This window comes from Neltuma alba, unplaced genomic scaffold (assembly GCF_004799145.2).
Source record: "Neltuma alba isolate B1F8T4 unplaced genomic scaffold, ASM479914v2 tig00012909_pilon, whole genome shotgun sequence".
NCBI classification, from domain to species: Eukaryota; Viridiplantae; Streptophyta; class Magnoliopsida; order Fabales; family Fabaceae; genus Neltuma; species Neltuma alba.
This window is the reverse complement of record NW_021637278.1, coordinates 1-15,983: the sequence shown is the minus strand read 5'-3', so window position 1 is coordinate 15,983 and position 15,983 is coordinate 1. Positions and strand designations below refer to the sequence as shown.

The 15,983-nt window shown below is 34.4% G+C and overlaps 1 protein-coding gene and 2 pseudogenes across 1 annotated transcript; all 3 read right to left on the bottom strand.

The window, feature by feature from the left end:
- Positions 1–4,592: 4,592 nt before the first annotated feature.
- On the bottom strand, positions 4,593–6,430 carry LOC114732373 (11S globulin seed storage protein 2-like; annotated as a pseudogene).
- Positions 6,431–8,835: 2,405 nt separating this feature from the next.
- LOC114732380 (cocosin 1-like) lies at positions 8,836–11,464 on the bottom strand. The gene is made up of 4 exons (XM_028919664.1): positions 11,248–11,464; positions 10,432–11,164; positions 10,166–10,337; positions 8,836–9,073 (listed from the first exon to the last, which is right to left on the bottom strand). Exons 1-3 carry the CDS (start codon positions 11,441–11,443, stop codon positions 10,178–10,180), a joined length of 1,089 nt encoding a protein of 362 aa, XP_028775497.1. The 5' UTR covers positions 11,444–11,464; the 3' UTR covers positions 8,836–9,073; positions 10,166–10,177.
- Positions 11,465–15,340: 3,876 nt separating this feature from the next.
- Positions 15,341–15,978, bottom strand: LOC114732379 (probable 3-hydroxyisobutyrate dehydrogenase-like 3, mitochondrial; annotated as a pseudogene).
- Between the last annotated feature and the right edge of the window lie 5 nt (positions 15,979–15,983).

The window sequence follows — 15,983 nt, the reverse complement described above, 5'->3', positions numbered from 1 at the left end:
TTCATTGGTTATACATGGAGGTATTTCATCAAACATCTAAATTGCAATACAATCACAAACCTCCTAATTCTAACGGATTCAACTACAGCAACACAAGCAATATATACCACCAATTAAACCTTCAACCTAGAGAAGATATCTAGCTTATCTATGAAGTGAACAATAAAAATGCAGGAGGAGTTGTAGACTACCCACTTACAGTGAGCTGATTTGGGAACAGACAAGGAACAAAATGTGAGCAAGGAAAGAGAAAGAGAAGAAGAAAATATGAAATGGGGGAGGGGAGACTGTTGACCTTGAGCTGGAAATTTGGGGTGCAAGCTGGAAAATGGAGGGACAGAGCACGAAATTTGGGGGGGTGAAGGTCGTGGCGGGGGGGGAGCTGAGGCCGTTTAGGGGGGTTGGGTTACGAAGTGGTGGGGGGGGAGCTGAAGGCCACAGGGTGGGTGGGTTGTGAAATAGTGTTGGGGGAGCTGAAGGTGGGGAAGCTTGGGAAGGCAACTCGCGTTAGGGGAAGGGGGAGCTAGGCCGCAGTGGGGTAGGGTTTGTGAAATGGCGGTGGGGGTTGCGAAATTTGGGATGGGGAGGAGGAGCTGAAGGTTGGGGAAACTTGAGGTGGGGAGTGAAACTGAAGATGCTGTCTGCGAAAATTTGGGAGGGGGGAGCTGGAGGGAATGAGAGCGAATTTGGGTTAGGGGGGAGCTGGAGGGAAAGTCAATTTTTGGTGGGGGGAGGCGTGCAAAGGGCCCTAAAACAGGGCCCATAGTGGACCAAACCAGACAAGTATGAGCCCATATACTCATTTGGTCACTAGACCATATGAATATATGCACCCCATACTCATTTGTTATGGTCTAACAGACAAGTATGAAGCCATATATTCCTCTGCTTGGCTTAACCAGGCAAATATATCATCTTTTTTTTCTTTCTTTTTTCAATTTCAGATGAAAATGGGGGACAAAAATGAACCTTTTTGTAGTAGTGAACGCTGATTTTTGAAAGTGGCCATTAGAGATGCAAATTAAACCAAAGGGCCATGCCTATGAAAAGGATAGAGACAAGTAATGGGTTTTTGTTACTGAGCCAAAGGTGAGTGTTTTAACCAATGAGGATTGGATTTAGCAGAATGAGCTAGTCCTTCGCAATATGGAAAATCAAGGTTTGAATCCTTGCTAAGAGAGGTGCCCATATTTAGTGTCTGATAGTGTCTCGAATAGAATTGCCTCAAATAGCAGAATACTTGTACTTTACCAAAAAAAAAAAAAGGTGAGTGATTTATATATAGAGGCCATGCACGCGCGCACACACATATATATAGACATGTTTTTCTTGAAATATGTGTGCCTAACTTGCTTTGGTTAAATTTGTGCTGCTAATTAGAATTTGTTTTGGGCGATCTAAATAATATAGAATTTGCCAAATGGTCGTGGTATTGTATGGGTGAAACAAGAAAGAATCTCATCACAAAAAATGTACATCAGTAGTATACTATTTACATCAGCGTTTGATTTCAGAAGTTTTATTCATTCGTTCTCTAATGCTCTTTGTAATGTACTAAAATTTTAAATGTTTTTATTTTTAACGAAATAATGGTGGTTTTTTTTTTTTTTAAAGAATTGTTTAAAAAAATTAAAACTGCACCATTTTATGTTTGCAAGATATCACCCAGAATTTAATGACTAATAAAACTAAGGACACCGATATGATCCAATAGGGGCCAATCCCATTTGTGATCATTTGTTACAAAAGCAACAAGAGGCTTAGAAAGCATAAAAGCTGTTTTTTTTTTTTTGTCGAAGGAGAGACTTTCAAAGGGCCCATATGCAAGTGAAAAAGATAAAACCCTCCATTCCATCCATATGGCTTAAATTCCTTCTAACTCGATCTTCAATGTAGCTATAGGGGGACCCCCAAATATTTCACCAATCGATTATCCAACTCAACCTGATATGTTTGCGAATAAGAGTTAGTCTAATTAATAAGGAGTCAGTTTATAATCTGTAAAATCGTGAGTTCAAATCCATTATTGATGTGAGGACCTTGTTAGTGGATGATCTGTAAATACCTTTGTAAGAGCTCTCGAAACCTGGAGACATATCTAAGCTCTAATGAATTCCCAAAACCTAACTCATTTAAACATTTGTGAAACCAAAAAAAAAATCAACCTGTCTTTTGGCTAAAAAAAAAATTGTAAAATGTTTCCTTCTGTGCCCCACAATAGCTATTAGCTATAAGGGCATTTTTCCATGTGCATTCAATAATATCCTTCATATTATATTATGCATTAGTAATTTATATGGTTGAAAGAGGGATCTAGAAAATTACCAAGATTGTATTAGAACTCTTTATATTTAATTAAGGGTATTTTTTAAAAAGACTGAATGATTTTTTTAAAAATAAACTAATTTAAATGTCGGTATGTTTTAAACAGCAGCATATCTGCATATGACCACTGATTCCCACCATTAAAAAAAACTCAATAGAAGTTGTCAATTTTTTTAGCAAAGACGTACATAGCTATATATAAGGGGACAATAATGGTGGGGGCCATACTTTTTTGAAGAAAATAATTAACACATGTGGGCATATAATTCTTTTTATTTCACTAATATAAAAAAATCTAATAATAGTTTATAATTTTTAATTCTTTTTTTAATAATTAAAAGCCAATTTGAGTCCTTAATTAAGGATATGCTCCTAACAAATCATCTGTGATCGACAGTACAGTCTCCCATACAATAACTTGCTAAAGATTTCTTCTCCTCCCTCACTTACTGCATCAATGTTCTACACATCCATTTTCTTTTAACTTAATCTTAACACTATTACACTCGTCACACGTGTGTCTGTGTGTGCATGCTCTCTCTTCATGAAAGAAATCTATTAATATATAAAAATAGAGTACAAAGCAGGAATTGCTGACAGACCGACACATGGCATCACCTATGCATAGATAAATGGTCTTTATTTTTTATTTTGATTATTTTTTTAAAAGCCATGTTTCCATGTTTCTACCCATGTTCCCCACATTCCTGCATATAACTCACATGCGGTGTTAGATAAATGTGTTTTATTTTTCTATTTTTTACAAAAACCGAAATTCCCTACACGTCTCTATGTATAACTCACCTAATATCCAATATATGAGCTTCTAATTCTAATTCCTTTCATGTCATCACAAATCATGGCACATATATAAGATGAAAGTAATCATTTATTCATGCAAGTAATTTTCGGGTGGTTATGTAATTTCAAATTCGATTTATGAACATAGAGATTATATTAGATTTCAAATTCGATTTGTAAACATAGAGACTATGCCAACCATGATGTATTGTACATATTTTCAATCTTGCATTAATTTCTTAGTGTGATTTAATCTATCTATCTATTACTATTATAAGGGAGTGGTCTCTGTAAGGCTATTTAGAAGTGCGACAAGTGCTAATTCAACTTTGGTTTCCATTCAGGTATCTGCTTGATTAGTATTGTAGATTTTTAATTCTAAAAAGTTTCTTCTTTTGTCCCTTGCTGTTTCAATTTTTTCTACCATGCACCTCGAAATACTAATCAAATATAGGTATATACATTTAGTTCTGGAAAATTAAAAAAGGATGGACCTAGTGCATGACGATCCTTTGGAAGCTGCTTTTGACAAAGTACTATGAATTTATATCTACTACAGTCATTGTAAGATTTTATAACTACAAGAAATCTATCTTTTATCAATCAGTTGCCTCTGTCCAAGATTCATTTACTGATGCTTGTCATTTTCTACAGGTGAAAGATTTAATGAGATAGTTAGATTTGTCTTGTGAATAGTGTATTTCAGCTCATGACAATTGAATTTTTAATGGCTAAGAATTAAATTTAAAGTCACTATGGATATGCTGTTAGAAGAAAATAAATGCTTGTCTTCAAACGGCTTCAATGTGGTCAGAAAAGAGTAGTCTATTTGCTTCTCAAGTAACAAATATATCTTGTCTATGCCATCTGAATTTTTGCCAAGGGTTTTGCTAGATAAGAGTCAGATTTGTTTGGTAAATCAACAACATTTATTGACTTCTATGCTCCTAATCTAGTCACTGTGCTTGCTTTGGTCTCAGATTGCGACTAAATGGGTGCTCTTGAGCTTAGAAAATAGCTTCATACTTACCAACATGGTCTGTTGCTTGATCATAGTTCCACGTCTTTGTCAACGTCTTAAAGCTAAATGTCGAGCTACAACTAACTATTTAGTTTTGTGTGGATCCAACTGAAAATATAAATATTATTAAATCAAGAACTTAAACTGATTTTTTATTTGAGTTATCATCCTTCCATATCTATCAGTTTTTTTTCTTCCCAACAATTATTACATGTAGGAAAAAAAAAGATGAAAAGCGCGAGTTGTAAAAAATTTTATTTGCCTTGAACATATCCTGTGCATTGCACGGGCATTGAACTAGTTAAAGTCAAAGCACAATACAGACTAATTGTGGAAATAACTTTACATACGTGTACACACACATTCATGTTCGTACGTAGGATGCAACATGAAGCACAAGAGGTTATTGATTAGTTGGAGGAGAGAGATTTGATGTTGGACGAGATCAAAGCTTCTCTAAAACTGCAGGATCCACATTAAGAACCACTTGTTGCCCTTGAAGAGACGTGGCCTCCCATATTGATGACTTCCCAGCTAACACTTCAAACATAGGCCTGCAAGTGATCCATATATATATGTAAACATGAATAATGTTATCTTTATTTTTTAATATAAGAACTAATTTGACATTCAATTTGGTCATAAATATAATATCCCAATTCACTTTATCTCTTATATTTATCTATTTTTTTCAAAATAGTTATTATAATAGTTGTCCATGTTAAAGATTCCATCAAATGATAGTTACACATGATTAGAAAGGGTATTTTTAGAAAGATAATACCTTCTTATTACAAATAACTAACTCAACAAACTTCTTTAATCCACTCAAATTAGTTAATTAGCTTTTATATTAAAGACCAAAAGTGGTAATAATGATTTGATTAAAAATTCAGACGAGAAGCTAGACAAGTTACATGCCTTTTCGCTGTGACGATGGAGTAGAAATCCATTCCAACATCGCCAGCAACCTGTGCAGAGATCGACAAAGAACTTTGGCACAACTATCAGTTGACCGGCTTCAACCTTAGAATCCAACACAAGCTTCCCGTTGAACCCCACAATCTCAATCTTCCCACTTCCTCTAGCAACATAAATCAATTGAGTTGAAGGAATGGTTAGATAGAGTGGTGCCTTAGTGGCATTAGGTTCAAGCTTCACTCTGATCACACGCAGCCCAACTTCTACAACAAAAGGGAGATCTAAGTCAGTCACAATTGTGACTAATCCTCCATTATTTTTTACCCCATGGTCTGGTTTTGCAAAATCAATGTTGTACACCATCTGTTTGGTCTTGTCCATCTGGGGTTCTGGAATTTTGTGTAGGCCTTTCTGAAGCTTAAGGATCATAGATCCTTGTTGGCTCGTTGTGAGCTTGTTTGCTTCTTCGTTGGTCAAATTGTAGGCTTTGGTTATGACCTCTGTGGAAAAGCCTCCCATAATTCCTAGAGTTCCACTTAGAATGAAGTAGGTGAACTGGCCAGGAACATAAGCCTGAGATGTTTCACCCAGAAGCACCATGATCAGTTCAGAATCTCCATTGTTGAACCACCATGAGAGTGCTCCTATAGGTACTGGGATTACATCTCCCTTCTTCAGCTTTAAAACGACCTCTTTTCCTGCGTTTGGGAGCAACATCCTAGCTATGCCATCTGTCCCTGCATTGGCCAAGACGTTGACAATAAGACTTAAGACTATGATGCAGAGACTATACAATTAGGAAACAATCATGTATATTACAATATATATACACATATTACCCGTTCTTAATATAAAAGCTAGTTGACTAATTTAAATATATTAAGAAAGTTTGTTAAGTTAATTATTTGTAATAAATGTGTTATCTATTCTAAGATGCCCCTGATAATCATATGTACTACCTAGAATTATCATTTAATAGAATATTTAACACGTACAATTACTGTAGAGACTATTTTAGAAAAATGGATAAACATGAAAGACAAAGTGAATTAGGTTCTTATATTTAGAACCAAATTAAATATCAAACTAGCTCTAATATTAAAAACCGGATACTTATGAAAAACAATACTATATGGCTTGAGAAGATAGTGAGCTACCTTCAAGAACACAGCCAATTTTAGAAGAATCTGCGTAGTGAGGAAGAGCAAAGCCTTGAGGTTGAAGAACAAGGGGACCAGCACCAACGTTGTTGCTGGCCAAAGCAGGAACTCGAGAAGTTGACCATAAGTAGTAAGATCCACCATCTCACTCAAACATGGCTTCGGCCTTCTTGGGTGTCAAGTCGATCTCCATTTGGTTTCTTTTGTTTCCTTCAAGTACAGCAGGGAAAAATCGCACATGTCAATAAAAATCCATAGAGACAATGAATATGCTTTTAAACCCTTAATAACTCTTAGCAGATCACATTCATCAGGAAGATAATGTCACAGAGAGAAAGAGAGAGGTACCTGTTGTTTTGGAGGAAAATGACAATGAGAGAGACAAGTGATGAGTTTTTATTGCAGAGCCAGAGGTAAGTGTTTTATGGAGCCTTGCGTATATATAGACTCAATCTAAAACGCATAGAGTGGTCCGATCGAAAGGATTAGCTTTTGTTTTCTTCTTCGCCTTGCTTTAATTATGATGTTTGTTTCTTTTAATTTGAAGTTATTAGCTTTTGTTTTCTTCTTCACCTTGTTTTTAAGGAGTGTTTGGATGGAAATCAAATTATAGTTTTAAAAGTAATTTTATAATATACAAAGTTAATATATAAAGAAGTTTGTCTCAATTTACAGAAAAATATTTTTAGAAAGTACTTTTAGCCAAACCCAAACACCCCTTAATTATGATTTTTTTTAAAATTTTTTTGAAGTTATCAATACTCCTTCTATTCCTGGTCTGAAAAATTGGTATGATCAAGACACCAAAAAAAGCACAAGACTGATTTTTTGGGGTTTGAGCAGACCATTTGGAATGATTTGATAAATCCATTACACTAATATACGCACCATGCATGCAATCACCGATCGCCACCTTTCTGTGATTAAAGTTGATATATAGTCAATTCCTATTTTATCTTCCATTTATTAATTATCACTTGAAAAATTGTGGGGTGGAGGAAGAGTAGGCTTATTATCAGTGTAGTGTGCGGCCTACAACATCTAAGAGCATCTTAAATGTTTAATATTTAATTCCCTTATATTACTTCTGATCCTAATTATAAGACCTTACTTATAATCTATAAATAAAGTCTTATAAAATTTAATTCTCTTATATATAAATAAATATATATATATGATCTTTCTTTCTGCCGAAACTTTCCATATTTAGGTCCATTGCCCGCCGGGAGTTTTGAGTTTTGTTATGCAATGAATCAAGAAATTATGGGTCTTGTTTGTTTTTAATTCTTGGTCGATCGAGTTATATATTATTCTGATGAACCCCAACTCTCGCATTAACAAAAGTGTTCTTGAAATACAGTCTGTTTGACAAAGCTAAGGCATTTTAATTAAGCCAATTTCTCCTTCCCACGCGCCATAGCTTTTCAATGTTCCCAAGTACTACCTCCAATCTTTAAAAAGTTAGTTAGAAGTTGAATTTGATTCTAAGACCAATTGACTCATATTATCTCCCTGATTTATAATTTTTTCTCAAAATATCATATTGATTGTAAGAGATTCCTACTAAGAAATAGTTTTAAAGTAGATAATCAAAATGATAATTTAATTTAAGCAAGCAAACACACATTAAACACAAATAACTAACTTAACTAATTTTCTTAATATTTCTAAATTAATTATTTAGCTCTTATTTTAAGGATAGGAAATAATAATGTACCAATTAAAGTCCCGATAATGCACTTAGTGAAATACATCTAGGACCGAAGGACTGCTATATATATCACTACAAACAAAATGACTTTTAACAGGACAAAAAGTTGTCGCTAAAAATATAAAAGTCACTGTGAAAATGCCATGGCGAATGTGACTGGAAAGTTTCAGTGGCAAAAAAAAAGTTGCCGCTGAAAGACATTTTAAACAGTGACTTTTGTAGCCACTAAAATTATTGTCGCTACCAGAAGTGATTTTCAACGGCAACTTTTTTGTTGTTGCTAAAAGTGATGCAGGAGAAAAATGGCTTCACAGTGTCATGTCATCATCTAGTGGTTGCCACATCACCACTCTCATAGCATGTCACCATCCAAATATTTTCAACTTAAATATGTCTTCTTTAATATTCAACCCGTGACCACCTCCTTTGATGTCCAATTTTCTTACTATTGAGCTAGATTGAATTTGCTGATTATTATTGTAAAATAATATATATCATTATATTATATTTTTAGCAAGTGACATTCTGAAAGTATGACCTTCAAAAAGTCACTGCTAAAAATCTAAAGCTAAATGAATATCCCAAAGACTTTCAGTGATGATAATTTGGTGGCAACATTGACAGTCGCCATTGAAAGTCAACTTTCAGCAGCGAGCCTAAAAAGTCACCACTGAAAGTATGCTTTTCAGTAGTGGAAAAAAAGGTCATTGCTGAAAGTGAGTCCTTCAGCAGCAAATCTAGGATGTCACCGATAAATGTATGCCCTCTAAAGACATTTAGAGGTGACTTTTTGTGTTGCCACTGTAAGATACTTTTAGTGATGATTTTCAGTTGCGACAAAAAAAGTCCTCACCGAAAGCTTTTTTTATAACATAAAATTAAATTATATTGTAATCTCAAGAAAGAAACATAATTCCTGTGAAGTATCATAACTAGTTAATGACAAATTCTAGCATGAAGATACGTTCTAGGCTTAATGAGTCCCATGATCTAGCTCGCCTAAAGTGTGCATGACAAGGCAACAGAGTCCATTAGGCCCAATATATACATTAGACAAACAAACGTGTCTGAGAAATAGTCCCTTCGGCCCCACTTTGAATGGGCTACATTATATAATCCTCACTTGTGATCTTCCTGCAAGATAGAATTATATAAATTAAAAAATTAGTTAAACACAATAACTTGTAAATATATATTTTACTTTTTAAAAATAATCTTACAGAAAGAGGGAGTAAGTAAGAGAAAGAATGAATAGAAAAAGAGATGATAGTTATTGCAATGATATATATTCTATATGGAAGGATGTACAAAAATATAATATACACATATATATAAGTAGAAAAATTGCACAGATAAAAAAAATTTGGATAAAATTCATTAAATACAAAAAATACTAAAAAAATATATGGTTTTATTTTCAAATATACCCAATGATATTTGAAAAAAAAATTGACAAAAAATACTTGTTAAATTTCAAAAGATAAAAATCGTACTGACAACTTTTATAACAGTTTTGACTATTTTTATAGTAGTTTTTACATGTCAAAATATGTCAAAATTACCTAATGTCATTTAAAATTTATTTATTTTGGTTATTTTTTCATGATAGTTTGCTGTTAAAACATCAATCGTTATTATTTCGTTTGTCTGCATTATATGCAGTTCTTGGCCACAAATTCAAGATAAGGGGAGCATCTGCACATATGTGGCGTATATATCCTTGTTGGCCACAAATGTCCCAATTCTTGTTGAAGTGAAATTTTGTAGATAATCTTCATGTTTGTTAGCCAGGTCGTCGGTTTTATAAAATCATTAGCATATATTATTATTATTTACGGTTGTGAATATCCCCACAATTTTTCATTTTTTGTGTATATTAACATTGATGATACTTTTTATCACACAAGAAGTGACTCATTTTGAATCAAACTTCACCAACTTTAATTAATTTAGCCGATTTAAATGTTGTATTTTTTTATATTAAAGATAATTTTCTGCTAAAATCTCCATCTTTAATTTGCTCACGTACTCCCAAATCAATCTCCACCCTTGATGGATCCATATCCATTAAAGTATTCTTTTTCTTCCTCCTCGTACAAACCATAAATTAATTTTCGTCCTACTCTATTATTGGCTGCAATATTATCAAAGAAAAGTGGGCCCTATATGTGGCCTGTAATTATTCAAAGAAGCAAAATTGTAAATTGCGTTTGTGTGTGTTCTTACTGAACCAGACAATTATTCTGAGTTGGTGGGAGGAATGATATTTGTGGAGTTGTTGATGTTGAGCAAGAAAAGCTTCTCAAAATTTGGATCCACGTTAAGAGCCACTTGTTGCACTTGTGGAGATATGGCCTCCCATATTGATGACTTCCCAGCTAGCTCTTTAAACACAGGCCTGCAAGTAAATTTTTTAACGCTTAAGAGTTTTGGGCTAAGATGTTGTGTCAAAATTACACACATAGTATATTTATTTACGTTTCAAAATTCACCTTTTTGTGGTGAGGATAGAGTAGAACTCCATTCCATCTTCACCAGCAATCTGTGCAGTCACAAAGAACTTAGGAACAAGAAGCAAATGGCCGGCTTCAACTTTAGAATCCAACACAAGCTTGCCATTGAACCCCACAATCTCAATCTTCCCACTTCCTCTAACAACATAAATCAATTGAATTGCTGGGTTGGTTAGATAGGCTGGTGCCTTCATAGCATTAGGTTCAAGCTTCACTCTCATCACACTCATCCCAACTTCTGCAACAAAAGGGAAATCTAGGTCAGTCAAAGTTTTGACCAACCCTCCATTTTTGACCCCACCATGGTCTGGTTCTGCAGAATCAACGTTATACACCATCTGTTTGGTCTTATCCATGTGGGGTTCTGGCATTTTGTGTTGGCCATTTTTAAGCTTAAAAATCAAAGCTTCTTGCTGGCTCTTGGTGAGTTTGTTTGCTTCCTTGTTGTTCAAATTGTAAGCTTTGGTTATGACCTCAGAGGAAAAGCCTCCCATAATTCCTTGAGATCCACTTAGAAAGAAGTATGTGAACTGGCCAGGAACATAAGCATGAGATGTTTCCCCCAGAAACACCACGACCAGGTCAGAATCTCCATTGTTGAACCACCATGAGATTGACCCCAGAGGAAGTGGGATTACATCTCCTTTCTTCAGCTTCAAAACGACCTCTTTTTCTGCATCTGGGAGAACCATCCCAACTATTCCATCCGTTCCTGCGGAGACTATACAGTCAGATTACAGATATTTAGTAATGAAAAACAATATATGGCTAGAAAAGATTATGAGCTATATACACCTTGAAGAACACAGCCAATTTTAGCAGAATCTGCATGGTGAGGAAGAGCAAAGCCTTGAGGTTGAAGAAGGAGCCGACCAGCACCAACGTTGTTGCTAGCCAGAAGAGGCAGCTGAGAAGCTGACCATGTGAAGTAAGCTCCACCATCTCCTTCAAACATGAGCTGTGGCTTTTTGGGTGTCAAGTCCATCTCCATTATGAATTGCTTTTCTTCTGTTCTATCTTGCTGAAACAAGAAGCACCTCAATGAAAAAAGTTCATATAAACACATCCATTCAAACTAGCTTCTCTAATTACTTCTTCATCTATTTCAGTAACATGATGCTATATTTACATGTATAAAGATACAGATCTGAGTTTTCAGTGAGATGTGTATTGTTTAATAAAGTGAGAAAAAACAATAAATAGCATAAAAGAAAATAAAACTTGAACATATTTCTACCCTTTAAATTATATGCTACACCTTTACTTTTTTTTGTTTTTTTGTGATCAATATTCTTAGCTATGATAAGTACCTGTTATGTTGGAGGAAAAAAAGGTAAGAAAAAGATGGTGAGTTTTGGAATAGCAGGGAAGGGAGGAGAGAGACACAAGTGATATACCTGAAGAAGAGGAAGGCATTCGCTTGGATGATCTTAAGAAGACGAGGTTGTGATATTTATAGAGAAAGATGACAATGATGTTCTAACTAGTTACTAATAACACATGAATAAGCCAAAACACCGGTTTACCATTCTTTGAAAGGCAACAAAAAAAAGAGTTGTTAAAGTGGTCTGTTCAAAATTTTCTTGCATTAATGGCTGACCATCTTATCTGAAGCTATACCCATATTTTGTGTGTGAATATATATATATATAGATTAAATTAATAACAGAAAAAACATAAGATTCTGGCTAGATATGATATTCATTTTTTTATCTAAAGGTGAATATGAAATTTTGAGAAAAAGGAAAATGAGAGAATTTAGATCCGTTTGAAAGAAGAGAAGAATGAATGGAATGATGCATAATCCCAGAGAAAGATAAAACCCGGCCAAGGGCACTGGTATTATGATAAATTGATCAAAGAAAAGAAGTGAGATTTGAGAAAATAGTCAATGAATAATTGCTCCACCAAATATCCATGAGATGCTTTGTCTTACTCCTCCGGTCCTAAATATAAATATAAGACCATTTTTGTAGTATAAAAATATAAAACTCTTTTTGTAGTGTAATTTATACTACAAAAGAGGTATTATATTTAGGACCGAAAGAATATTTCAATGTTTGCCATTAAGAAGCACTGAATGTTCTTTCCTTTCAAATAGGCTCGGAACAAAGAAGAAGAGCGGATGTTGGTCCATTTAGAAATGCCAGATGAAGTTCGTAAGAGATCTAATCTTATAAATTAATTAACGTCAAACGCTTTCTCTAACGCTTCAAGTCCTTATTTGAACTGGTTTTTTTTATTCATTTTTAAAAAATTTTATGCAATTCATAACTCTCCACTAATTTTAATTAGGACAAAACACAGGTTAAATTTATCATGTTCATTATGTTCATTGCTCCAATATTATTCCGCCACTTATATGATTTTTTCCCCCATAAGCATTTATTAGTTCTTGAAAAGTCTAGAAAAACGTTTTTGTTTCTAAAAATAAATGACAGAACTCTAGGTTTAGGGCCTGTTTGTTTATGTTCTTTGTTTTCTTGTTTTCAAAAAATTTTATAAAATTGTTTTTTAGAATTTTTTGAAAACAAAAAACAAAAGAATTTGTTTGGATAATAATTTTAAAAAAATCATGTTTGAAAAAATATATATAAAAAAATCATATTTAGTAAATGATAGTGGTCGCTGGCACTAGTAAACAGTAGATGGTAGGTGAGAAGAGAAGAAGATGTCTCAAAATTTTTTAAACAAAAAATTAGAAAAAAACAAAAGCAAAAACAATAAAACATACAAAAGTTGTTTTAGTGTTTTAGTTTTTAAACACATGTTAATTGTACGGTCCCTTCTCTTTGAAACAGAGCGCATGAGATCATGTTTTATATATTTCGCATGAGTCACACACGTTTCGTACATTTTGCATATTTGTGATTGTTTTAGTTAGCCATTTAATTACGCAATTATTCACTTAATCAGTTATTCAGGGAAACAAACACAAAGATTCATTGTACATTGCATAATACTAATCCGGTCCTTAATATAAAACCTAGTTGTGAAATTGATTTTAGTCCTAAATATAAGACTCATTTATTATATTTATCAATTTTTTTCCAAATCATTCCTATTGATACTCCCTCAATCATAATCAAGTATGAGAAGGAGAGAGGATATAATGAAGATAATTGAGGTATTTTAAGAAAAACATGTCATATTTATTAGAGTTAACTGACTTATCTAACTTTCTTAATCTAATCAAATTAACTAAATATGTCTTATATTAAGGATCGGAGGAGTAATTTTTCATACTAATGGCCCAAAAGTTAGCCTCCCCTCAAACAGATCTCATTTCCTGCAAGGCCCTCCTCAGGAAAGCTTGTGGAAGAACATTGCCATGAGATGAGTGAAAGGGAAAAAAAATGGCAAAGATAAATATGAGGCACAGACAGCTGAAACAGCCACTCCAAAAACGCATCTTGAAACCCCTTTTAACGTTTTTGAATTAGAGAACAAACACTATCGGCTTATTGTTACAAACAGAAGTGAACCTACAACCTCCCACTGTAGATGTAAATATTCATGCCATTAGATTACAAGGTCATTAATACACATCCTGATATGACCTTAGGATGAGAACCATACCAAAAAAAGCTAATTCATAATGCAGAAGAGCGCGAAGTTCATATAAGCTTATATTAGAATCACATGCTTGCAATCGTAGAATAAATCAGATACCTTAAAATTGAGCAGTGAAATGTTTTGATACCATTACTATCAATCTTAGGGAGACCCTGCCCTAAAGGTTACTTGTGAGATTAAAGATCCCAAGGTTCACACAATTCCCAAACAGTCTCAGTGAGAAGTAGATACAGAAGCACAGATTTTTTTTTTATTGTTGCAAACAACTTATTTTAGAATAAATTGATACCCTCTCTTAAAAATTTGTAATTTGATAATAATTACTCATTCGGTTCTTAATATAGGACATATTATTGAATTGATTTTAATCCTAAATATAAGATCTATTTATCATATTTATCAATTTTCTCTAAGTTACCCCTATGGATACCCCCTTAACCATAGTCAAGTAGAAGAAGGAAGGGATATTAAGGAAGATGATTATAGCATTTTAGGAAAAACATTCATATTTCTTATAATTAACTAGCTTACCTAACTTCTTTAATCTAATCAAATTTAATTAAATAATATTATATTAACGACCGGAGAAGTAATTAGAGTATGATACAACTCTTTTTGAAAAGTTTTTAAGCCAAATATATTCACTCCCGGCAATAAGTTAAACTCCATTCAGGAATGCATCAGTCTCAGTTACCATCTAAGGTACTTCTCGTTCTCATGTATAATACGGAACAGGACACCTAAAATCTATCGACCTAACTTCAGCATAAAAGTTATGTAATCACACTTCCCATTTCGCAGGATACCACATCATATATTCATATTCTTAACATCTTGTTTCGTTTTACATTTGGTGTTGGCATTTTATTACAGTAAAGCTTATACCCTGCTGCCATTTTGATCTCTCTGGTTGTCTCCAAATAAAATGTTCTTGCAATAAAAAACTTTGGGCATGTTCAGAGTCATAGATCCAGCATAAGCTAAATGAAACCTCAGGCACTGTTGTAGCCACAACGATTTACTATATTTACCAGATGATCAAAATGCATCTATTTTCCTCAACGCCTCTCAAGGCTCAAGACTTGTCCAATAAAATGAATCTTGGATGACGCTCCTCTTGCAGTTTTCAAACAAGAATGGGAAGCCAAAGATACAAGATTCATGCTTTTCGTGTAAGAGCTCATACTCCAGCTGCTTAGGCCAAGCAAATTTGCAAGACACATCCAAACGTATGACCTAATATGAAATTCTTAACCGACCACACAATGTTAAGTTCTTATTGCAAAAATACAACAATACAAGTTAGAATAACTTAACCTGCAAGATGCTGATATCCACCGTTCAAAGTAATGGGGAATAAGAAACTCATAGCCCATTGATTCTGAATGACAGTGATAAGACCTTGACCCCCAAGCTTTCCATCTCCATTAGCTACCATACTAGAGTACAGTTGCTTGCAAAGTGAAGCTTCAGGCAACCACAACCTTATCATCCTCACTCTTCTCTACTATATCCACCCCCATTCCCAAATCCTTCACCATATACTCAGCAAACCCACCAGGCCTAAAATCCTTCTCAATCATTCTCTCTCCAAATAACTCCAACGCCTTGGTACAAGCAGATCCACCTCTGATTGCTTCCACAAACTGCTTCAAATTCAACCCTGCTCGTTCTGCAAACACCAAACCTTCGCTCAAACCAGTCAGATTCGCCCCAATTGTAATCTGATTCCCTATTTTGCAGCTCTGTCCACACCCTGCTTGACCCACGTACGTTGCCTTCCCTAGAATCTGAAATAAGGGTTCTAACCACTTCACCACGGCTTGTTCACCCCAGCAAATATAGCTAATTTCCATCTCTCGCACCAATGTCGCCTCCAGAGACTGGTGCGTCCACAGACCAACAATTTCTCTCGCGCGCTGAGGTGAAAATCTCTCTGGCGAGATCAGGGTGGC

Coding starts and splice junctions, on each gene's coding strand:
- LOC114732380 (XM_028919664.1), bottom strand. CDS start 11,443: ATGGAGATGGACTTGACACCCAAAAAGCCACAGCTCATGTTTGAAGGA. Junction 11,165..11,247: donor AATTGGCTGTGTTCTTCAAG/GTGTATATAGCT, acceptor TAGTCTCCGCAG/GAACGGATGGAATAGTTGGG. Junction 10,338..10,431: donor TCTATCCTCACCACAAAAAG/GTGAATTTTGAA, acceptor ATTTACTTGCAG/GCCTGTGTTTAAAGAGCTAG.